The sequence below is a fragment of the Eurypyga helias genome, unplaced genomic scaffold (assembly GCF_000690775.1).
Source record: "Eurypyga helias isolate BGI_N326 unplaced genomic scaffold, ASM69077v1 scaffold2871, whole genome shotgun sequence".
Lineage (NCBI taxonomy): Eukaryota > Metazoa > Chordata > Aves > Eurypygiformes > Eurypygidae > Eurypyga > Eurypyga helias.
Window position 1 is genome coordinate 1,813 of NW_010228799.1, and position 25,678 is coordinate 27,490.

The 25,678-nt window shown below is 36.6% G+C and overlaps 1 protein-coding gene across 1 annotated transcript in view; it reads left to right on the plus strand.

Moving 5' to 3' along the window:
• Positions 1-25,677, plus strand: part of LOC104515960 (sodium channel protein type 5 subunit alpha-like) — a 26,600-nt gene extending 923 nt beyond the window's left edge. Inside the window, exons 2-19 of the mRNA XM_010160137.1 lie at positions 452-643; positions 4,013-4,115; positions 5,101-5,103; positions 5,813-6,051; positions 6,157-6,309; positions 7,464-7,817; positions 8,551-9,003; positions 11,951-12,121; positions 13,442-13,553; positions 14,563-14,717; positions 15,714-15,887; positions 16,293-16,430; positions 17,694-17,948; positions 18,889-18,942; positions 19,897-20,038; positions 22,016-22,116; positions 22,919-23,183; positions 24,527-25,677. Of these exons, the coding sequence (XP_010158439.1) occupies positions 452-643; positions 4,013-4,115; positions 5,101-5,103; positions 5,813-6,051; positions 6,157-6,309; positions 7,464-7,817; positions 8,551-9,003; positions 11,951-12,121; positions 13,442-13,553; positions 14,563-14,717; positions 15,714-15,887; positions 16,293-16,430; positions 17,694-17,948; positions 18,889-18,942; positions 19,897-20,038; positions 22,016-22,116; positions 22,919-23,183; positions 24,527-25,677 (4,215 nt within the window). The remainder of the gene's footprint in view (positions 1-451; positions 644-4,012; positions 4,116-5,100; positions 5,104-5,812; positions 6,052-6,156; positions 6,310-7,463; positions 7,818-8,550; positions 9,004-11,950; positions 12,122-13,441; positions 13,554-14,562; positions 14,718-15,713; positions 15,888-16,292; positions 16,431-17,693; positions 17,949-18,888; positions 18,943-19,896; positions 20,039-22,015; positions 22,117-22,918; positions 23,184-24,526) is intronic.
• The last annotated feature ends 1 nt before the right edge of the window (position 25,678 follows it).

The following is a 25,678-nucleotide window of genomic DNA, read 5'->3' on the forward strand; positions in this document are numbered from 1 at the left end:
TAGGATTTATTTTGAGCCCTTAGTCTTCTGTTGTCTTTGGGCTCAAGGTCCTTTACAAAGCAAGAAATGATGAGCAAAAGGATACACTATAATATTCTGTAATTCAGATAAAAAAATACAGTAACTTAAGTAGCAAGGACAAACTTAAATTACAGTAGCTGATAAGTAACACTGCTTTGTTTTTCAGTGTTGTCAATAGCATTTTGTACTCCTATCTTTTTGTAGTAGTTTAATATTTGAAAGATAGGAATTGTTAGTGCAAAGCATTCAAATAGCATAATAATTAAACTGTATATGATCCCAGTCCATGCATTGACTTTTGCCTTGTATTAATAGACAGACCTTTTGCTATTTAACTCCAACAGGAGGTGTCCCTGCCCATGATGATGATCCTTAAGGTCCCTTCCAACCTAAACCATTCTATGATTCCATGATTCTATTTCTTTTACAGATGTTGGCTACGGAAGAAGTTAATAAGGCCCTATGTGACAGATCTCAGATGTCAGTTGTTGACATGAAAAATTCAAAAGAAAAAGAGATAAATAAAGAAAAACCTATCTTCGGACAAAGCTTAATTTTAGGTGATCGTGACAAAGAAGAGCATATGTTTCAATCACAGCCTGGTCGCAGCCACAAGAAGCTTGTAAGTATCCAAAATAGATGTATTCTTTGGACTTGCATGTGATACAACAATTTGATAAACAGAAAAGCTTTTTTTATTTGCACATTTTCCCTTTTTTTCCTTCTTGCACGCATTGGATTAACTTTTTTTTTTTTTAAAGCAAGCTGAAAGTTAGATTTTGTGGTCAGGAGACAGCACTGTATGGACTTTAATCCTGTAAGTTTTAGAATTTCCCTAATGACCTAATCTTTCTTTGTACACACAGCTAATTCTCTGGCCTAAATATTTAGGGTTGGATTTAATTCAGTGTGAAGACTTGTAATGTTAGGGGTGTGATTCACAACTACAAGCATCTGGTGCTATTTGGTTATCCTGGATATCTTTGGTGTTTGTGGCAGGTCTTCCAGCGCTGTGTGGATATCTCAAATACATTATGGCATCTCAAATATTAATAAATTCCTAGATTAAGGCAACTAGATTGTGCTCCAAGTTTGTGTTTGCAGTTATCTTCATGTGATTTAGGTTCTAAACTCCCAGACTTGAATGACAGTTTAATTTTTTTGGGTCACAAATATAACATACGTTGTTCATTTTAAGATTATCACTCACCCCTCTGTCTCCCAGCATATTTTCTAGGTGCACCACCTCACCCTCCCTCCCTTGATAGTCCATTCCATCTCATGACAGATTTTCTTTTGCTTCTGGCAGAACATCAGAATTGTTCCCACTCATCTCATAGAAAATGGATACTTTCTATTTGCAGAGCTAAATGACCCAACTTTCTTCCTTTTGAAAAGTATCCTTGTTGGGAAGTTTTTATCAGACCTGTCATCCTAGCTAAAATGGAATCGGTTTTCATCCTGGCAGTCAGCATGGTCAGAATTCCTTCTAAATTCCATGAACCTAGCTATATTAAATTATATGTCTGAGCTGAAGTAGTCAAAATCATCCACTTGGCAGCAACTGTTGTCCTTCATCTCTTTTAGTATAGTATTTGCTTCTTATATTGTCATTAACATTTTCCCTGCTGTGTTACCAATATTATGCAATTTAGTGGCCTAATTTGGTTCTGCTGTACTTAAAGGGAGCACTCTGTCACAGTCCATGGTAGTGTATTATTATACCTATTGAAGAAGAAAAATGTCTTTCCTTAGCAGGTGTCAAATCTTCTGTAAGTATAAAAAGCACCTCTTATGGCTGATAATCCCTATTGAACTTTTTTCTTCTAAGTCTGTGACTGTGTTGCAGGAGATGACTGAGCCAGGAGATAAATTAAGTTGAGTTTCTACACCTTATCCAAGGTTGCAAATCTGCACAGGTTGGATGCCAAATGCAACCTGTGGTTTTACATTTCAGAAATAAGTTTTTCAGACCCTTCACAAGGTCCCTTCCCCTCTCTATGTGCAGGGAATGGCAGAGTTATGAATATCTCTGTATAGGAACCTTTGGAAACAGATAGTAGTTTTCATTAGAACCTAGTTAGAGATATGTTTAGTGGAACCAACTTTTCAGGAGTATATTGGGCCTACAAGGAAGCTGGGTGGGGGGTCAGGGTCGGGGAGTGTGTGTGTGACGACACTTTTTACAAGGGTCTGTAGTGACAGGACAAGGGGTAATGGGTTTAAATTGAAAGTGGGGAGATTTAGTGGCATATCAGGAGGAAGTTCTCCATGGAGAGGGTGGTGAGGCACTGGGACAGGTTGCCCAGAGAAGCTGTGGATGCCCCATCCCTGGAAGTGTTCAAGGCCAGGCTGGATGAGGCTTTGAGCAACCTGGTCTAGTGGAAGGTGTCCCTGCCCATGGCAGGGGAGTTGGAACTAGATGATCTTTAAGGTCCCTTCCAACCCAAACCATTCCATGATTCTATGATATTCTGAAGAATTTTGACTATATTGTTGTGATTGCTAAAAGATGCCTCTACACTATCTGTATGAAGAATTCCAAGACCCAGCTCCAGGTAACTGTGAGTGTGTGAGATCCTGGTTGTAGTCTTTTGCTGTCTTACACATACTTACAGATCATCATTTGACAGCAGAAGCAGCTATTTATCAATCATGAGGGTTCTTCAAGATGTGTAGTCCACCTTTACACTCACTTCCTCTCCCATGCATCACAGTTCTCACGTTGTCCTAGAAATGTTGACATTTCATACTATAAAAAAAAAAAAAGACCTAGAGCATGATCCATCAATGTGAGCTGCTCCCATGTAGAGTTCTACCATTAGTCAAATAAATATAATCTGCAACGAACATGGCAGTTTGTTTCATGTTATGGCAACTACTGGTAGTACAAGCTCTGTACTAGTAACTGAGAAATCTTCAAACGCTGTGCTCACTCTCTACTTTAATCACAAAAAGAGGCTAAAGATGCTAAGTCAAAGAGAAAAAAGTATATTGGTTAGAAACATTTTGGTAGGATATAAAAGCTCTATAAAAACTTGGATGGTTTATTTCCCTATTGTATCCCTAGTTTAAATCCCAGTGTGTCAGAGGACTTTTCATCACCAGTTATTTACGTCAGTAAAGATAGATGATGTGGTTAGTCAGTAGTTCCCTGTCAGCTGGTAGTTCTCATTATGTCCTCCCTGATACTAGAACCTTCCTTCTTTCTGTTTTTCTCTACTATCTCACCTATTCTATCTACTGTCTCACCTATTCTTTGCAGCCCGTGTTTTACAATTGTCTACCTAGTCTTTAAAAAGTGTGTGTGTGTGTGCGTGTGTGTATTAACGTGTCATGAACTGAATCTTTGATAATAATTCGCTGTGTCTCATAAGATCCAGGTGTTGGCCTGTTTGTTCTTCAGTGCAGTCAGGAACACTGAATTTAGTATTCTGTAGCTTCTAATGAACACAAAAGTAGTCCCTGGTTCTAGGCAGTTCAATATTAGTATAGATCTTGATAGGCTTACTAGGGCTGGGAAAACTGATAATTTTAATTCACTGAATACATTTTCTTAATATTAAATAAATATTATTTCTTAATAATCAATAATTCATCATTAACAGCCAATAATTTGTGCAAATTGATCATCAGTGTTCTTTCTGTATGTACTTTTTGTCAGTCACTGGAAAGATTGAATGATTTTTTCCTTTGCTCCACTATTAATGATTCTCTATTTCTTCTATAATGGCATTATTATAGTTACATATTTTCAGAAGGAAACAACTTCTTGAAAAATACTACTGGTTTTGATGAAATGTCCTTTGCCTTCAAAGGCAAACACATGATATTGTTGTATCATTTTGGTTTACATTCTTTCAGCAAGGTAAGGCTTCATTACAATGTGTACTTAAAAAAGCATATTTATCTTATGCTGCACATAATTCTTATATTGCCACTTATTCATATTCCCCTGTTACATTGCCTTCTGTTGTCTTTCTGACCAAAGAGGCAGATACTGCTGTCCTATGAATTGTCAATGGACTCCATTAACGATCCTTTTCGAAGACAGAGGTTAATGAGTGCAGCCACTGTTATTACCGATAATTTGCGTAAGTCATTCTGTAGTTTTTCCTCTGGTGATTGTGTAACTTGACCTAAGAGATGAACATGTCACAAACAGTCAGCATTATTTTAAAAGTCACTAGGGGAAATTATGCTGCAATCAAATGTAAATTTCTGTAAAATAAATAATTCTCGTAACTCTGTAACTGTAACTTGCAATTACCAAGGGTAGATCATGCCTGACAAACTTGATTGCCCTGCACAATAAAATGCCTGGGGTTTGTGGAGGAGGGGAGAGCAATGTTTTTCATTTACCTTGTCTTTAGTAAGGCTTTCAACACTGTCTCCCACGGTATTTTTTCATCCAAGTTGGGGTGTTAGGGTCTGCATGGGGGGACAACCAGCTGGAGAAAAAATAAATGGTTGTATGTTTGAACTCGGAATGTCTGGTTCTGTCTGGAGGCAGGTAACAAGTGGGGTACCACAGGGGTGTTTCCTAGGACACACTTTGTCCTAAGTGACCTGGAAAGGGAAGAGAGGACTTGCTCTTGAATTTTGCAAATGATACCAGACCGGGGGAGGATGCCACTGGATACACTGGATATAAGAGCTGCCATCTAGAGACACTTAGGCTGGAGAAATGGGTCAACAGGAACCTTATGAAAATTCAACCAGAACAAATGTGAACTTCTGCTTATCTGCAGGAGTCTCTTGCAACAATGCAGGCTGGGAGCTGGTGGGCTGGGAAGCAGCAGAAAAGGCCCTGTGGGTGCTTGTGGACAGTGAGCTGAGCACGAGCCAGCACCATGCCCTTGCAGTAGCAATGGCTAACAGAATCCCGCACTATATTACAAGGAGCATGGCCAGGAGAAAAAGGATTATCATCCTTTATTAAGCACTTGCGAGACCACATACTGTGCCCAGTTTGCCTTCCAGCCCCCCTGGTGCAAGAATCACATTGAGTTCACTAGGGGGCTACCAAGTCAGGGGCTGGAACACTTGCCCAATGCTGGGTTGGTTCCGTCTGGATAGAAGGTTTTGAAGGGAAGTTAATATCAGTCTTCCCGTGCGTAGGAAGACATTGTCAAGGAGATGGAGCAAAGCTCTTCACAGTGGTGCACAGTGGGAATATAAGACAACAGACATTGAAAGAAGAGAGCTTTGAACTGTGTGGAAGGAGAAACTTCCACCGTGGGGACAGTCAGACAGAGGAACATGTTATGCAGTCTCTGACCTCATGGCTGACCATGCTTTGAGTAGTGGTTTGCACTAAAGATCTCCTGAGGTCCCTTCCAACTTGACTTATAACCCTATCCTCAGCCATGGAAACCAAGATATGAGGGACACTGTTCTTCATTTTATCCTGGGCTTTTTTCAACCCATGCTGCATCTGTGACTGAACTGATGCAACTCCCAGAAAACAAATTGTCCGTTTCCCCAGAGACAGTTACTTCTCCTTAATGCAGATCCTTTGTCATCCTTCAATAGTATAATGAACATATGAAGAGGTGGGTAATATCACATGTTTCTATAATGATGAGAATAGTAACCTAATGGTAACCTTTAAATAGCTTGTGATTAGTTTGTGTAGAATGAGTGAAACAATTTTTTTCAATGATGTTGTCGTTCTTAAATGAGATTGATTTTTCTTTTCAATCTTTTCTGTGACTGATTGTCTTTTTCTTCATACTGTGAAATCCCACATAAGATTATTCATATGTTGCTTTCCCTCTTTGTCATTTAGAACTGCAAGAGTCAAAACTGAAATGTCCTCCATTACTGAAACGTTTTGCTCAGAAGTATCTAATTTGGAATTGTTGTCCATTCTGGAGAGCAGTCAAAGAGAAGGTGAAATTGGTAATTTTGGATCCATTTGTTGATCTCTTAATCATGGTTTGCATTATCGTGAATACCTTATTCATGGCTCTGGAGTACCCTGGCATGCGATACATTTACCAACAAATGATTTTTGTAAGTGACAAGGTAAGTTAAGTCTATGTTAGAGCCAATATGGAGTTATAACCCCATATTTATACTGGGAAAGTCCCATAAGTAGACATACTTTTTCTGACTTTTTCCTCTTTCCAGGTCTTCACCCTGATTTTTACAGCAGAAATGGTCTTGAAAATCATTGCTTTAGATCCCTACAACTATTTTCAGCAAAAATGGAATATTTTTGATAGCATAGTTGTTATGATTGGCCTAATAAGCTTTAAAGAAAATCTGTCATCTTTCAGGCTGGTAATTATATCTTTATTCTTTTTTAAAAGTACATAGTTCTATCAATTTGTAAATTATTACAATGAAATACCCTCAAATCATTTTACTGATGAATATGTTAAATTAGGTCTCTTTGATAGTGCATAGTAAGCCAACATGAATGTTTAATTAGGATGAATATTAAATTATTATTAAAGAATACATTCAACAAGTTTATTTTACTGGTATATTGGATACTACAGACCTCTGAAACAGTTCACTCCTTGGAGATTTGACCTAGCAGAGAGTTCACTGGTTCCCTGTTAGGTCTGTACAGTGGCACTGCTCCCCTGCATTTCAGATCTTCAATTAGTAAAAGATATTATCTGAGTGTTTCCATGAGCTTTAGGATAGCAAAGGTTCCTTCACAGCTTTTTCTTTTGAGCTGAGGTTTGTGAAATAACACAGCTTTCCTCAAGGCTTTCCTCCATTTTAGGGAAAAAAGAGGAATAGCTCTGAGGTGTCTATGTTTAACATTACTTTTTGCTTGCATTCTTGCTGTGTATTTAGAATGCTAAATTTACTAATTAAATCTAACATTCTTATAGCTTTTCAGAGTCATCGCACCTAGAAATCCAATTGAATTTGGTTTCATCCTCTATATCATGACTAGGAAATTTTAAGAGCCCTGAATACTAATTTGACTAAAAATGTCCTTTTTCACTTATGAGGGTGCATAGAATAGATCCCTCTGGCTTCTCAGATCCTATTTTAACTCTGTTGGGGGAGAGGTAGAAAAAATTGTTTTTCTAGTTATTATTTGATTACATATGATTTAGTCCAAAATACTGTTATTTCATAAGTCTTGTCCAAGTACCTATCAGCCACTGGATTATTATTACTATTATTGGTATTGGTATTAATACTAATAGAATTACACATGCTCATATCTAACTTAGCACAAACGATCTGAAAGCTTCCTTTGGCAGTTCTCTGTTCTCAGTAACATTACCCATCTGAACTTAAGTACAGCGCTTTTGCATCAGAACAATTAAAACCCTTTTTTTGTGGGAAAAATGATGATGCTGGTACTGAAGTAAAGAGAGCGTGATAAACTCAGGGTCTGCTTGCTATGTGTGCTGTGCTATCTATGCAGTGTTGGCCACTCACGTTGTTCTCTTGTGTTTTACTTACAGCTCAGGATCTTCAAATTGGCAAAGTCCTGGCCAGCCTTAAATACACTTATGAAAATTATTCTGAACTCAGTTGGTGCTCTGGGTAACCTCACCCTGGTTTTGATTATCACTGTATTTATTTTTGCTGTAGTGGGAAAGCAGGTTTTGGGCAGCTATTATGAGAATAATTTCTCTAAAATAAGCACCAGTGAGGATTTACGTTGGCACATGAAAGATTTTTGCCATTCATTCCTGATTATATTCCGAATATTATGTGGAGAATGGATTGAAACCATGTGGGAATGTATGGAAGTGGCTGGAAAAGGGCTATGTCTTCCCATTTTCTTACTAGTCCTGGTGATAGGAAACCTGGTGGTGAGTTTCAAGCTGCTTTTCAGTCACTACTGAATACATCCAGTTACATTGCCATTTTTTTTGTTCTGAGTTTATCTTTTCAAGAGTATTAACACTATTCTCTTTTCTGGATGTTACTTAATACATGTTTGTCTTCTTTCTTTTTAAACTTTTTTCCCCGCAAAATACACAAAATTATTTCTTCTACCCAGACTGTAGAAGTGCAGTGCTTTTGATAATTTGGTGTCTGATTTCTTAACCTTTTTTGTTGCTAGCATCAGATAACCAAACTGTTCAGTGCTTTAAATGCTTATTGACTCACCCTCATATTATCAACAGTGTACAGTACCCAGATTTTCTGGTTTGTGTAACATATACTGGATCTGATGTATATATACTGGAAGATGAAGTCTTTTTAATCAGCTTGGATTTTTGGATCCTTTTTGATGGTGGTGTTAATAAAATTTATTTTTGCCTGGTGTTTTTCAACATATTTACCTTGTCATACAATATGAACATCAGAGCTTGTGAAAATATATCTGATATACCCAAACCCTCACTTCCTTCCTCTTTTTCCTGCCTTTCCTTCCAGAAGGAGCCATGTCATGCTATATTAATATTCCAGTATAATAGTAAATAATTTAATTGTAGTGCTTGATGAAAGCAATATTGAGATGTTTTTATCTAAGGAGTGTTTTTGGAAATGTCTTTTCTGTTAGCAATAGTGTCTCTAACTTGCTTTAACTATTTTAAGGTGCTCAACCTATTCATCGCCTTGCTGCTGAGTTCATTCAGCACTGACCCCTCAATGGGACAAGAGGAAACTGGACAAATGACTAAAAGTCAGATTGCCATTGCACGGATTCACAAGGGCCTGAAGTCTTTGAAAGACAGAATTTTGGATCGTTGTAACAAAAGAATGAAACGAAGCCTCAAAACAACAGCCAGAAAGAAGACTCTGGTGAAAATTTCTGCCAAAGACTTAGAGGAAAATAACTATGCCATGACAGATGTCAGAAAGGATAAAGACAAGAATTGCTTTGACATTGGGTATTACAATACTGAAGAGAGTTCCTCAATAACAAGGAAATATGAAGAATTTTTAACCAGTCATAGTATCTGTGTTCCCATTGCAGTAGCAGAGACTTATACTGATGAGGGTGATGATGAGCACAGTGTGTGCCCAGAGACAGAATACAGAAAAGAGGTAAGGAAGATTAATAATTGAAAAATTATTGTAACGTGCATCTGCAAATACAGTCTCAAAGACTCAACAGTAAATGTTATCTCTTCTGTCATTTCTGCCATTTTACTTTGTGTTCTTCTAGTAGCTTCAAAATGCAAGAACTACCTAATATTCTTGGTTGTGCAATAAGATGTTCAATATCTTACTTAATATCCACTTTTCCATCATTCTTCTCCTTGATAGCCATAATTCTGCGTGTCTGTTTTGTTTCCACTTTTCTCTGTTGATTGCTAAATGAAGTTGGTTCAAGAAAGACTCTCTTCATCTCCTTTGCCTTACAGATGGCACCAGGAATTTTTGGAAAGCAGGCCTCTTGTGCTTTTATGTTGCCTCTCAGTTGTATAGAATCTAAAGAGAATGCAAATAAAAGCTTCACCCTAAAAAAATAATTTCTTAATTTTTTATTTAAATCCCCTATACTCCCCTATGGTACTTTGGAGTCCACTTTATCTCTCTTGGTTTTGTTGTGTTGGGCAGGATTAAGCTCAAGTCTTTCTGCATGTGATTGAGGTATTTATACTGCCATGACAGTCAATAACAGTGCAATTCATTTCCCTTGAATTACGTAGACATTTAGGGATATTTGAGATACTTCAGGTGTCTATCACACCCACATGTGACTGACAAATAAGGAGCTATAGGAACCCTTTTTGGCATCTGGAGGCCAGGGGTATGTAGAAGCACCTCAGATGGCACTAGGTATCAGCCACCATTGGATTACTCCATTTAGGTATCTGAATCTCAAGATTCTAGATACTACTCACCTCATAGATGTCTTCAAGTGCTGGATTATGAAGTGCTTCTTTTGAAGTGCTGGATTATGTCATAGGGCTTCTAAATGCTCCTCCAGAAACGTGTCCATCAGTTCCTGTAAATCGCGTGCTGTATTTAACTATGCCATGTCTTAGGTACCCCTAAGTATCTTAAACGACACTAAGCAATGCAGGGCAAGCAACTGAATTTAACGCCTTGTGTCCTCACTCAGTAGTGTCCCTTGCTGCACGACTGTATTACTTGTTTGTTGCCCACGTTCACACTTCATGTTTTCTCCCATTTTGCTTTCTTGATTATTTTTTTCCTTGTTTTTACTTTCTTTTCTTCTCTCTAATGATGTGTTACCCTTTTAATAAAATGGGATTGTACCTATTTCATTTCCTTTGAGGAGGGTGATGTGTCTTAATGAAATTCTGTTTGTTACAGCGTCATTACTTTTATGTGATATGATTGCTTAGAAAGGATATGGATGCTGCTTTGAGTATGATGATCTCTCTGCATGAATGCATTTTAGTTCAGAATCGCTGGGTCATCCTGTGAGATTCTTATTCCCATATAAATGCCTTTTATTTCACTGACAGTGCTGCAGCTACGTGCGTGAAACATCCGGTAGTAGTTTCAACGCAGCTCAGCGCACAAGGACCTTAAGTAAATTTCTAGAAGACTGTCTTATTCACAGGCAGCAGTAATAAGAAGCAGCAGACTGCAGTATGCCTCCCCTGCAATCTGTTGTCAGAAGGTGAACAAAAAAGCTGTTAACCCTTCTCAGACCTGTACTGAAGGAAGTACCAATAGAAGCTGGGGGGGACTTTTTGCAAGGGCCTGTAGAGACAGGACAAGGGGTAATGGGTTTAAATTGAAAGTGAGGAGGTTTAGATTAGATATCAGGAAGAAGTTCTTCCTGGAGAGGGTGGTGAGGCACTGGAACAGGTTGCCCAGAGAAGCTGTGGATGCCCCATCCCTGGAAGTGTTCAAGGCCAGGCTGGAGGAGGCTTGAGAGCAACCTGGTCTAGTGGAAGGTGTCCCTGCCCACGGCAGGGGGGTTGGAACTAGATGGTCTTTAAGGTCCCTTCCAACACAAACCATTCTATGATTCTATAAGCTGGCTTGTACAACAGAAGAAAGAGCTGTTTTGCAGGTTCTTCACATAAAGCAAGATAGAAAGCCTTTTACAGAAAGTAGCTTATGATTTTCACTTCAGTATTTTTATGAATTTCTGCTTATTACTCCATCTACCACATTCAAGTAACAATGAGTTTTTCTAAGATGTTGCAACCGTGCTTTTCTTCTTTGTAAGCAAAAGTGGTGGTGGAAGCGTGTGGCAATGTGGGGTTTAGCTCATCTGAAAAACACATCCAAATGTGTGAGCAGGAAGCTCAGGTGGAACACCAGGCTTTGATGACTATCCTGCAACTAGATTAACTTGTTATAGTGAGTATTTTATGAGTGTCAGTCGTGTTAGGATCATGATGCCACAATATTTATATTTATCATAACAGGTATTTGAGGACAAAGAGCAGTTACCTAGTATTATGCCATGGCAGAAATGTGTAAAGCAGGTGCTATTTTTGGATGGATTAACTTATGGTCAGTGTCTATGGGACTGGTGGGATCCATTTTCTCTATTTTTGGTCACAAGAGGAGACATCGTAAGTGCAATATCTTTGGATGAGTTCTCAAAGAAGCTGACGGTGCTGATCATCTGAATCATCTGTGGCTACTTTGCCATACATTGAAATACGTTGCCCATAAACATTTGATGACAGGAATTCTTTCCCCACTGCAGTGGAATCTGGTATTACTTGGAAAGGACTGAGAGCTGATTAGGATCACGTAGGTCTTCTGCCTGTAACTAGAAACATGAGACTGTTGGGCTCCAGCTGCAAAGGTTGCTACTGAGCCAGTTTATCAGAATTTAATGCATTGGATGCGGGAATCCATCGGTGTGATAAATGTAGATCTTGAGGAATGATGAATTTCCACAGTATAACCGCAGGACCACAGCATTTGAAATCGAGGAAGAAACCATTCTTTTACAGGCCTTTTAGGGATATCATTTAATTAATTTTAAAAAGACAAACATGATGAATTTTGTGGATGCTTTAGATTCTGATAAAGATTTTTGACTTTTAAGAATGACCGTCAAGAAGGAAAATATGGAAAATCAACTGTTTTGCATTATTTCATGCAGGGAGGCAGATTAAGACATAGAGAGCAGTGCCGGAGTTCAAGTGGCTTCGGTCAGATTTCTGAGACTTCTGAAACTGTAAGTGGTTCAGAAACACAAAAGAAAGAACAAAAAGAGGTAATTATAACTTTTATCATCTTGTGGAATATGCTAGAGGTGAAAATTGTCACAGCAGTTCCCTCATTCAGCAATGACAGGACAAGCTGGGCTTTTCCAAAGAGTAGCAAGTAGAATCTCTGTGAAGGTGGTACAACTCTGTAATGGTAATAATAGTTTAGAGCATGAATCTTCGTCTCTCATAAACAGCCATGTCTAACAGTTTATCTTAATATATTATTTTGTACAAAATCAGTAAACAGAAATTAATCAAGAAACACACTTACTTTAAACATGTCTGATACATACTATTAATTTTTATAAGTAATTCTGTTTGCTGTCAACCACGGACACAAAAATTTTTTTCTCTAGAAAAGGTTCCCATAATAACCATGCTTTTTCTGGTATAGAAACATGGCTTGTTCTAACACATTGCAGTTTTGCATCCAAAAAGGTGAAGAATCATAACTTCCCTCTAATGACCCAGAAGATTAAATGGAAGTTCAGCAGCTTTCTGGTTTATTACCTCCAAAAGTCAATCAACTTTAGCATATTCTGGTATTAGATAAAGTTGCCAGAAGTTTTGCTTATTAGCTATTATTTAATTATATGTATATAAAAAGTTAATATTAAAAATATTTCAATGCCCATGAATTTAATTAATTGCTTTTTTGGTCTGGGTTGAAGGTTGCCTAGGACCTTAAGTTAGTGCAGAGCAGCATGGCTGCCAAGAGAAGCACTTCTTTCTTCTGACTTTCATTCTTGTCTCTGTCCTCACGCCGTCCCTTTCCATGTCATCCAGGGCACTTACACTTCAGGGCTGATAGATCACTTCCTTTTTCTTTATACTTATTTTCCTTATTGTCCTTAGTTTTATAGCTGCGTAGGTTACCTACCAATAATTACAGTTCTTTGAGATGTGTAGACCATGTGTACATTTTTTTCCTGCTGGACCTTCCTGTCTTCAAGCCTTTTGAAACAGTGTTTGTATCTGAAGAAGAAAAAAGAATTGGAGTGACATGGAGAAATCAAAGATTTCTGTAAAGTAAATCTGTAGCATAATAAAATCTCTCCTAAACATTTTCCTTCCTTTAAGTCCAATGTAGATGACTAGAAGAAACCTATTAAACTAAGATAATGGAAACAAAGAGTAGGGATTAGCTTTTTCTGTCGTATTATTTGTAATTTTATTTTGGTAGTTCTGCAACATTAAGATAATTTATACACTACAATTTTTTTTTTTCCCTGTGGGAGGAGCTGATTGGTTTAATTTATTTAACATCTGGTAGCCTTATTAATAAAATGCAAATGAATTCTCTAATTTGCCCTTCTCCTGTGCAGAAATATGATGCTGGTAGCTATTCTGACGCCAGCACTGTGGATCCAGTTATTCTTTCAGAGATGTTTCCCAAGCCTAAAGTGTCACACCTACCTAAGGACTGTTTTGCAGAAAGTAAGAATATTTTATGTATTGCAGTAGCACCAAATGAAACAGTATTCCAAGACATTTCCAACTTGGCAGAAACTGTTTGCCCAAGACAGTTGTTTATAGACATAAAAACTCAAATAAATGTAACTGAAGCCAGCCCAGAACTGGAGCAGGGTTGGGATGCCTGGACACAGGCATTTAGTACCATTTGAAATGCCTAAAATGGTTTTAACCCCTCTGTTTAGGTAGCAAAATGCCATCTTTGGAGTGTGATTCAGTCTGACATTGAGGCATCAGACTGTAGGTGTCTGTACATGAGCAAAGGGACTCGAAGCACTCTGAAGGGGCAGCTGGAGGTCAGTTGGGATATGAATGTCAGTACCTGGTATCTTAAATGGCACTTTAACTGAATTTGTCAGAGCTCCTAGTACAGTGGATGAATATCTGGTGAATACAGCTAATGGAATTCAGAGGACTGCACAGCTCATCCCAGTGGGGACACCTACCTACCTTTGACTGCCTGAACGGCTCCATAGACCCCATTGGCTCTCATGCTTCAAACCTACTGCCTTTATGGATTAATAGAGAATTGTGTTTGTGGTGCAAACAGTGAACAGATAATCCAGTTGTAACGTCTCTGCAGTTCAACCAAGTGAAATAAGCAGTAAAACTATTGATTTACTAAACCACTAGTAGAGTAATATCTCTTTCCAAAACAAAGAGAAGAAATTCAGAAAATAAGATAAGCAAGTAATGCCTTTTGTTGTTGTTGTTGGGTTTTGGTTATTTTTTTTTGGGTGGGCAGAAGGGCTTGTGGGCACAAAAGCTTCTCTGCTTTTTCCATGTATGAGTTTCTCAGTTAAAAGAGATTATTTTGGCCTACAAATTTTCTTTTAGCTTTATATCATTTCAGCCACAGCATCACCCCATAGGTAAAACAGCACGTTGTTTATATAGGCTGTAGAAGCTCATTTTAAGAAGTGTTCACTTTTTAGACTCCATGGAACCAAAATGCTGTTCTTTCTCTTTTCAGGTTGTGTTGAATGTTTCCCATGTTGTGTAGTGGATATCACTAAGTTTCCAGGCAGAACTTGGTGGAATTTTAGAAAAACCTGCTACAGAATTGTTAAACATAGCTGGTTTGAAAATTTTATAATTTTTATTATAATATTGAGCAGCGCAGCACTGGTAAATTTAATTTAATTTCTCAAATTTTGAATTTATGATTGTCAGTAAAGGAATAGAATTATATTATTATGTTTAATTTATTTCTTCTACACTCACACTCCTTTTTCCACGGAGAGAGAAGAGTCTAATAAATGTATCCCTTAGAAGTTATATGGCTCTCCCCAACTTGTGTAAGAAATTTAGATATATGGAATCATAGTCTTCATATTTCTTCATGAAACACAGTTCTTCAGACACTCATGTGCTTAATTAGGAGACTAACTCAGGGTCTGAAATTACTTAGGAAAGCTTAAAAAGGTACAAGTACTTCTCAATTTGTGAAACAGACTAACTGCTCTGTAAAAGTTTAGATTTAGAATTATCCAAATGTTAAGATGATCACAATCTAAAAGTGAAGATACCTGTAAACTGGCAGATGATTTAATGGTTCATTGCTACTCTGGTTATATCCGTTTCTACTGCAGAATACAGGACATTTAATTTCATTTGAAAACATATTCACTAAGTCTACTAAAAGTAATTTGTTAAATAAAACAGTATATAGTGCAGAAAATAAGCAATTAGTGTGAGTGTGATCTATATGGTAGATGTCAGAATTTTCCAAATACAATTTGTCTGCATTAATTTTAGGTTGTCCACTGAACCATAGATTTGAACTCTCTGCTTTAAACTTTTTGTGTGAAAATCTCCAAGGTAACTCCCTGGGATTCCCGTCAGGACTCCTCTGTACACATGGGGAAAGAAACTGAAAGGAAACAGTGGTTACTTAATGTACTGTAGGATCTGGCTAAGCTGAACACAAAACTACTTGGTATCCAGATGCAAAATAACAAAACAATAACAATTTCTGTTCATCAAAGATGAAAATCTAGGTTTTTGATTTTAATAATTTAACATGAAATGGTTATGATAAGCCAAACTGTATTCTTGTGAAATTTAAAAATAATCTTCCATAAAACTACTCAACTGTTTTAAATCTGATTTCTGAAATTCCAGGCATTCGAAGACATTCACCTGCAGGAGAGAAAAAAGGTGAAAATACTCCTCGAGTATGCTGATAAAATATTTACCTACATCTTTTTTATGGAGATGCTTCTAAAATGGGTAGCTTATGGTTTACACAGTTATTTCACAAATGCCTGGTGTTGGCTTGACTTCATAATTGTATGTGTAAGTGTTTATATTCAGCTTGTCTTACATTTTGATTTTTTTTAATATTTTCTATATAGAGAACTGCATGTAAAATCTGATTATAAATAAACACAAATTTTTCCAAAAGCTGAAAAAAATTGCAATACTAGCATTTCAAAAAAAGTGATATGAACTGGTTTTGACACACAAAAAAAAAAAAAAGGAAAAAAGAAAGAAAAATGTGTTTCAAATAAGAATGAAATAATTCTATGTTTTTAAAATATTGGGAAAAATTACATAAATCTATATTATGATAACTTTGTGTATTTTCTTCATTTGACGTACTGGTTGAAGATATGTAACATTCAGCCTATGGTTGCCTACTGGCACAAATAAAATAACTTTTTGTATACCATTTAATAATCTCCCATTCAATTAATACAGCTGTCATTTGTTTCCTGGGGACTAAATACTCCTTCCGAAGCCACATCACTCTGTTCCTCTGGGAGTGCCCTGAAATCTCTCAGGACCCTGAGGGCATTGAGGCCTCTACGAGCTTTGTCAAGATTTGAAGGGATAAAGGTAAGGGTATTGAGGATGTGTGTGCATATTTCGTAATAGTTGCATTTGCAATTTTTGTGCAAATTACACCTTGATTCCCTATTTTGGGGCTTGATGACATTAAGATTTTTCAAATTGCATACTCAAACCTTATGATTGTTATTTTGAAATAACACTTTCGCCTACATTTATAAGTACCTATGAAATAAGGAAATTGAATTATAATGTAGTACCACAAGTCATTATATAGAGTAATGTGAACATCAAAAAATTTTCTGTTTCCAGTTTCAGTGCAATTATCAGAGCAAACTACACAAGAATTTTGTTCAACTTGTGGTTTTCTAAAACCCATTATTTGGTTTATCTTAGGCATGGAAACATTTCATCCAGTGTAGTTGGCAAATTCTTCTAAAAAAACCGTATATTCTTGAAAAAATAGAGACCATTTTTAATTACTTGTCAATAGGAAAGATTCATAGATACATAGAATCATAGACTGGTTTGGGTTGGAAGGGACCTTAAAGATCCTTTACAATCCTTTCAAACTTAAATAGGGTGTGATTTTCTTAATAGGAAAGGGATTCTTCTAATTGAATTTGAAAAGCTGCTCTGAGTGAACTACCTGGAATCATTAAAGTCAGTGGGGAGAAGTAAAAAATTGTATAATGCCAATCATCTGACCTGTGTTAGGTCTTGGAATGTTATGAGACACTAAATTCAGGCCCCAGCATGGGTATGGAGTAAATCCTCCTGGAAGCTGTGAAGAACAAGAAAGAATTAGGCAGAAACAGCCAGGGTGAATTCAGAAAGGGCTACTTTTGCCTCTCAGACTTGTCTTCGATGATGAGATGGCTGAGGGAGGGAAGAGCCTTCCATGGTCTCAGATATTGGTTATATTTGGTCTGGATTTGTGAACGATAAACTAGGAAGAAAATTAGCTGAAATTAGGTTCAGTGTGCAGAGATTATCAGGATGAAGTTCAACTGGCAGATGGTTACTAGTGGCTCAGAGGTCAGCCCTGGGATCAGTATTGCTTAATGACTTAATTAACAACCTGAATGTGTCAGGAATTGTCCTCAAAAAGGCAAGATAGATACCACAGAATTAAATGTTATGACAAGCTTGAAATTGGGCTGAAGGCTGGCTTTAAATTTGTAAACTACTGTTTTTTATGTGGGGTATAAACTGCAATAGATACAGAAGAAGAAAAGATAAGTGGTTTTCTGAAAAGGTGTTCAATTGAACGTAAATAATTAATTTTTTCATTCATTGTGTTTATTTAAGGTTGTTGTGAATGCACTCTTGGGAGCCATCCCCTCAATCTTGAACGTTATGCTCGTCTGTATAGTCTTCTGGCTCCTATTTAACATTGCAGGAGTAAAATTACTTGGAAAAAAATTTTCAAAATGCATACTCAAAAAAGGAAATATCAGTGTAATTGATAACAGACAAAACTGTACTTTCTATAATGGAACATGGACAAATAATGATGTGAACTTTGATAATGTTGGGATGGGATACTTGGCTCTTCTCCAAGTGGTAAGTTCTATAAAAAACTACTCAGTTTTGGTTTTTTCAATGTGTTGAGCAGCCCAACCATGGGACACCACTACACTTCTATCTATCTTACTGGAACTGGATTTTTTTTAGCTTCCATGGATATTTTTCTTATCTGCAAACTGCAGTTTCTTCTAAAGAATGCTTTAGCATGTGTGACCTTGTGTGAATATCAGGCACTGTGTTCCATGGCTTTTCAATTTTGTTTTAATTTTGACTAACATACTAAGCGTGAAACAGTCTGCATGTTATGAGAGGTAAAGTTATTCTCATTTTCTTTAGTAAAAATTAGTTCAGAGTGCATGAAAAAGAAAAAGCATGATGCAGTTTATTTATATTTCTATATTTTCTTTTATTATATAAGTCATGAAGTGTTGGGATGTTAACTTCTTGACCTCCCTAAGGAGGTCAAGAACAAAGAAAAGCATTTTTGGAAGTGTCTGTTATCCCTTTGTCTCTCCTAGATTAATTTCTTTGCCCTGTATCCTCCAAAGAGTTCTGTGATTCTGCAGAACTGTTGGAAATTACAGAAAGGAATCATCTGCTCTTTTCTTAGAAATTCCTTAGAAAATCCTTTTAGGAATATATTTGCTAGTTAAGATGACACTTTTACTGCTTTTTGAAAAAGCAAAGAATGTAAAATAATTTCAATTGAAGAAGAGTTAACATTAAAACACATTTCAAAGGATTCGTGGCATTTTTGTGGGGTTTTTTCTTTTTTTTTTCTTTTCAGGAAGTATTTCTTTTTCTCTTTACTGCACTCCAGTGAATCATACTTCTCAGTATCACTTTGGAAGTGATGCGCATTTTTATAGCACACTGATCACTTTTCCATAAATCTTAACACATTTATATTAGCTCTAACTATTTATTTATTTATATTTATTTTTGTGATAATAATCTTATCATGCATTTTTTTCAGGCAACTTTTAAAGGTTGGATGGATATTATGTATGCAGCAGTGGATTCACGTAAGGTAAGCCACTAAAATGAATTTTTAGTTCTTTCCCCTTTCCTTCTTTCCTTTTCTGTCCATGCAATTCATTTTTCAGCTTTGTTTGCAAGTCAGAAATACAAGTGGATGAATGCTTCAAACCACCCAGTGAAACAATAATCCATGGAATACCAAATATCTGGAACTTAGACAAAGGAAAACTGGTCAAAATAGAGTGACACCAGACAAAAACTTACTATATCAATAATGCAGAAGGCAAGATGTAGCAAGTTTTGGATGAGTCGCAGGAATAGAGTTCAGAATATCTTAGAGGGACTGTGCCTCTCAAGTGAATTTCCTTCTTTTTTTAAATGCATACACTAGCATTAAAAGAGCATTCATGTTTAGCAGCTATTTCTGGAGATTTTATTCCCTATATTTCACATCCTTTCTATTTCTTCCCCATTTCCTTATGTTGTTTTTTGTTCTCTCTGACCATTATAGTGTATTTTAACTTAATTTAACTTATGTTTTCTTTATTCATTCAAGACCTGTACTCATGAATGTCATGAAATAGTTGCTAATTAATAAGATCATGCCTTGTAGGGCTGATCACAGTCAGCTGGCTTTTTAAAACTGCTTCTTGTCTGGGATAGCATTCAAAAGGCTGGTGGTTCACCATCATGTCCAGTCTCAGCTGTTTTTCTAATCTAGGCATTCACAGTATCACTTGTGTCTGGAACTGTTTAGCTATTACTTAAGAATTTGCTGGAGCTAGATTTAGCATTATATCTTTGTTTTTAATTATCGTTATTACCAACAATAAGACAGAGCAAGACAGCAGTTCTACTTGTATATCTAAATAAAGGTTTAAATGTGTAGAAATAATTTATTCCTCCTGATAATAAAAGTTTTGTTATTAAAAATTGAGAAAGATAAAGCAGTGATTATCTGATTTTTACCAATATTATTTTTCTGCTTTGATTTTTTTAACAGATAGATGAACAGCCAAAGTTTGAAGCATTCTTAGCCATGTATATGTATTTTGTGATTTTCATTATTTTTGGATCTTTCTTCATGCTGAACCTTTTTATTGGAGTGGTAATCAGCAATTTTAACCAACAAAGGAAAAAGATAAGTACTAAATGAGTTATTTCAGGGTCTCTTCTAATCCTAATTTGATTAAGTGTATGCTGGATGTCTAACACTTTTGAATAACTTTTTGAATGGATAAAATTAAAATAATGATTAGATACCAAGTTTCAAAAATAGGAGTCCCATTTACCTGTAAATCTATTTTCAGGCCAGGTCCTTAATTTGTTCTAAATTGAAGGATGAGGAGGAAGGATTGGGTAGTTGTAGAAAAGAGAAGCCAGAAAATGTTACATAAACTTTGCTACAGGAGAGTGGAATTCTTTTCTTCTGCTTTCAAGATTAACTTTGGAGAACAAAATAACCCTTTTTGCAGAGATTATACTCCTAACAAAGGTGCTAAGGATAATCAAGAAACACTATTGCTCAGGGGAGAAGTAACCACGGCTTTCCTGGTAAAGAAACTTGAAAAGGTCTTGTTAATCAGAACTTCTTCTAAAACTGACTACATATAAAAAATCCTGTCATCAATAAAGTAACCCTACAGATTGATTCACTGTGATTCTTTTAAAATTTCTACATTGAGACCCAAGCCGTGGCCCCAGGAAGAAGCCATTTAGAAATGTAAAGGCTTCTTGAAGCCCATGAGGCACTGACTGCTTTCACTTTTCTCTTCATAGTTGCCAGATTCCCTGTTCTTTATTCAGTAAGAAATGGAAGGCAAAATCTTAGAATGGGAAATGCAACAACCAAAGAAAAGCAACAGGGAACCTTCCCTGGTACACTTCAGCTTCTTTGTGCCAAGGGCACTTTGTGTCAATTGAGTTCTCTCCCTGATTTATTTAGGGGCTTAAAATATCCAGAATATCAAGGGAAACTGATCCAATTCATCCACTTGGAAGTCAAAAAAATAAACATTTTGCTCATTAAAAAAATACCACAAAAGCAGGTCCCAACAGGAGGTTTACAGTTTCAAGATTCACATTTGGAAGACAGAACCTCTGCAGGAGCCATTTATTACTTCCATAGGCTGACTTACTCACTAAGTGTCAAAGAATTACTACCCTTGGGAGAGATAGATAGCAATAAGGCTCACAAGAAATTCTGCTCCCTGCATTTGAACAGGGAAAGGATATGTAGAGGTTGAGGAACAACAGTCCAACTTCACTGTAATAATTTCCTTTTATAACAAAGTCCCAGTTATAATAATCCCAACAGACAGAAACAGCATTGTGTAAGTAGCTTACTAGAAGCTGATGTGGACTTAACACTGTTTCTTTTCTCAATACATGCTGTAAGTGTGCATTTTTTTTTCCCCCTTTTCCATTTCTTTGCTGCTTCTTGGAGATTTTCACTGAGATTCCATATAGTGAAGTTAAATTGAATTTTCAGAGGTCTTGCCAGAGTGATTCGAAGTGCAGATTCCCTACTGAGCATTGTTACGTTTGTTTTATGAAATGCTAATCATTCCATGCTTTTATGATGAGTGCCTCTCCTGAATACTGGGTTCAAAGTGATTGCTAAGTAACACAGGTGACATAGATGCCAGTAAGATGAGCACCAGAAGTTTAATATCAGGAACCCACCACAGAACTTGGTCCCAAAGTGCTTATTCATAATCCTCCATTTACTTGCTCCCCAGCAGTATACTTCTGTTCCTACCTTTCCCAAAAATATAAATGGAAAGTATATTACTTGTGGATGAGCCTTATGTAACTTTAAAAATATGAAAGTGATCTGTCAAACTTTAGAAATGCTCTCACAGTTGAGGAAACTGGCTTGGGAACATTGCCTAGACGAGACTTATGTGATCAAACCCCGATCAGCTTTTTGCAGTATATCTTTTCAAAGAACAATGGGAAAAGGAGAAAAGGTGAACACATGTTTTGTCTCTGTGCTCTCTTAGATACCACTCATGACAGCTGTAAATTACCTTTTTTTTTTTTTACATAAACTTGCTGGTGTTTGCTCAGTTGACTGCTTAAACTTCAGCTGAACAACAGTATTCTTCCTCTTTACTTAGGTGGAAAAGATCTATTTTTGACTGAGGAACAGAAAAAGTACTATAATGCCCTAAAAAAACTTGGATCCAAGAAACCTCAGAAACCCATCCCAAGACCATTGGTGAGACCATTTGAAGCAGAATATGGTAGAGGATAAAAAGACTGTGACAATGTTTAAAACCAGCAGCCAGGCATCTGGAAATAATCTTTGTGGCATCCTACCATCTTCCTCGTTCAATGTAGCATTTACCGTTTACTCTCCTTTTCTTAATTCCATCTAATGCAGTCTTTCTTTGTGGGTGTTAATTTAAGGAAATTTACATCCTATTTATGACTTATTCAAAAGTACAATCTATTTTTGAAAACTCATATTATGTATTTGCTATTCATAACATGATCTTAGTTACTCAATTTGCATGATACTGCTTCTGCAACTAGACTGGATTATTGCAGGTGAGAATTAATAGTGAGCAGCACATGCCCCATGGCTGTTTTTTACTTTTAAATAATCTTATGCTTTATTTGTTATAGTTTCTTAAATTTCATTCTCGTCTTGGCCTCACATATTAACTACTCAGATTTTTTTCATGCTGATGACATTTTAATTAGAATTGCTTATCTTAAAATGTCTGCTTCAATAAGTCTTTCTATTAGAAGAGCAATCACAATGTATTCTGAATGTTTTCCTGCTGCACATTTTTTTCTAAGGAAATGTGGTTGCATGATACATGAGAATACTTAACCAAATACTGAGTGTTTTCTTTGAAGGTCTGAAGAACTCAACTAAAAATGCTTCTAGTAGCTTAACTGTGAAATTTATATTCTCTTAAATACTTTTTCTAAACAAAAATCAGTGATTAATATTTGAATGTAACCTGGGTCTTAGAAGTAGCATCAAACAGTTCTTCTCATTCTTTCTACAGAACGTGTTCCAAGGATTACTGTTCGACATAGTATCGCACAAAGCGTTTGACATTACCATTGTGACTTTCATCTGTCTAAATATGGTCGTTATGATGGCAGAAAATAGCCAGAACAGCAGCAAGGATGTTCTTAATAAAATCAACTTCTTTTTTGTGGCAGTATTTACTGGGGAATGTGTCATAAAAATACTAGCCCTAAGGCATTACTTCTTCACCAGTGGCTGGAACATATTTGATTTAACTGTTGTGGTCCTTTCACTAGTTAGTAAGTATCAATCATCATTAGATCAGGTAATGTGTCTTACCAATAGTAAGGCAAATTTCAGTATGAACTAACCACTTATGTATATCTGATAAACGAAATCCAGATCCATCGTATTTTTTTCAATCAATATGCTAAGTTATTCCTTCTGAAAGGATTTGGTTTTGTTTTCCCTTACATTTTTGCAGAGTACATGGATAGGGTTTTTTTTTTTTAGTATGATGTCTATTGAGTAATTAACACAACAGGAACTTAATGCAGTAACGTCTTTTCTAAGTTATCGTACTTGAACTGTTTGTCTTTAAAGTTTGTATGCTTTTGATTTACATGTAATCACATTAACTGTTTTTTTTTTAATAATAAAAGTAAATCCAGGTTAAAAATCCATTTGCATGACAAATGGGAAAGATATATTTAATTTTCCAGGACTTTCTTTTAAGAAGGTGGATCCTGAGGGCTGATTTAGAAAGCTCAGGAAAATTTAATGTCTCAGCACCATTCTAAATCTGGGCCACTATGTGTTTCTGTGAAAAGTCTTACTAAAATTGGTTTGTTTTGCTTTTCAAGTGAAGCTAGATGCTTATCATTTCCTCGACAAAGGGTGATGGCTTTAGTTTCTTGCACAGTTTATTTGGCCTGTGCTTCCTACTCAGGCTCAGGATTTATCAGAGAATAGTAGACGAGAAGAAGAGAACTCGGATCAGTTTTTCTTTCGTCCCTGAGAACATTACCCTTGCGCTACTCCATGCATCCCAGAAAAATGCTAACCTCTGAAGTCTTCTGTTTGTAATTGTTTACATGACTACTGTATTGATCAATGTACTCCTTACTCCGGTAATAGGGTGACAGAATGAGGTGTGAGGGAGAGCAAAACAAAAGACAGTTGTCCTTTATTTTCTTCTTGTTCTTCTCTGATCTCATTCAAGTACCAAGCATTAATGAAAGTCTCACATTTAGCATGTGGCTTAGGTCTGTAGAAGAAGCAGCAATCAGACAGCAGCTAGGAGTCAAGTCCCGCAGCTTCCAGCACAGGAGCTGCATGGATTCAGAGGGATTTTTTAAATACTCAAGCAATGCCTTATTTCATCCCCTGAATTAGAGAAATCCGTGAGGATGCAGTTTCCAAACTATACATCTTCTTGATCTCTTTTTACTAATTAAATGTATTACAACTTGTGTTTCTCTTCCTGAGCTCTTTTGTGAGCAATTGCAGTATTGATACTCATTTTGTTGAAAGTGATGTAATATGATCAATGTAACTTTCAACACATGAAGCACAGAATATAACAAAATGGAATTTCACTGATACGGCTTGACAACATTTTGTTTTCTTTTTCATTTCAAAGGTATTGGAATTTCTGAAGGATTTCGAACTTTGTTCTCTCCTACACTTTTGAGAATTTTTCGTTTGGCACGAATTGGCCGAATCCTGAGGTTAATTCGAAAAGCTAGAGGAATTCGAACACTTCTTTTTGCATTACTAATGTCTCTTCCTGCACTGTTCAACATTGGTCTTTTGCTTTTTCTGGTTATGTTCATTTATGCCATTGTGGGCATGACAAACTTTGCCTGTCTCGGCTGGGAAGGTGGGATTGATAACCTTTTCAATTTCCAAACCTTTGCTAACAGCATGCTCTGTCTCTTCCAAATCACAACATCAGCTGGCTGGGATGGTCTTTTGGTCCCTCTGTTAAAAGGGTCTGATTCCTGTGCTCCCAACTTAAATTTAACAGATGAACAGAAAAAAAATTGCACGAATAAAGGGGTCGGTATTTTATTTTTTGTAAGCTATGTCATTATATCGTTTCTCATTGTTGTAAATATGTACATAGCTGTCATTTTAGAGAACTTCAGTGTTGCCACCGAAGAAAGCACGGATCCTCTTTGTGAGGATGACTTTGATATGTTTTATGAGACCTGGGGAAAATTTGATCCTCAAGCAACACAGTTTATTGAATATTCTGCTCTTTCAGACTTTGCAGATGCTCTGGCAGAACCCTTACGCATTCCAAAGCCTAACAAAATTCAGCTCATATCCATGGACCTCCCTATAGTTAGTGGAGATAAGATTCACTGCTTGGATATCTTGCTTGCTTTCACTAAAAGGGTCTTGGGAGAATCTGGGGATTTGGATGGTCTTGAATTACAAATGGAAGAAAAATTTGTGGCTCCCAATCCATCTGAAGTTTCTTACAAGCCCATTACTACTACCCTTAAAAGGAAACAAGAGGAGGTGTCCGCTCTTGTTATTCAAAGGGCTTTCAGGAGGTATTTGACACTGCGTTCTTTTAAGAAGTCGTCTTTCTTATACCATCATAAACATTATAATAGCGCTGTCTTTGAAGGAGAAACACGTGAGAGGCAAAATCTTATTGTGTCAATGCGTAATGAAAATAATGGTAGGCAGCTAGATATGTCACGGACTACATCTTCCATATCTCTCCCTTTATTTTATGATGGTATTGCTGAAACAGATAGCGATAACATGGACACATAAG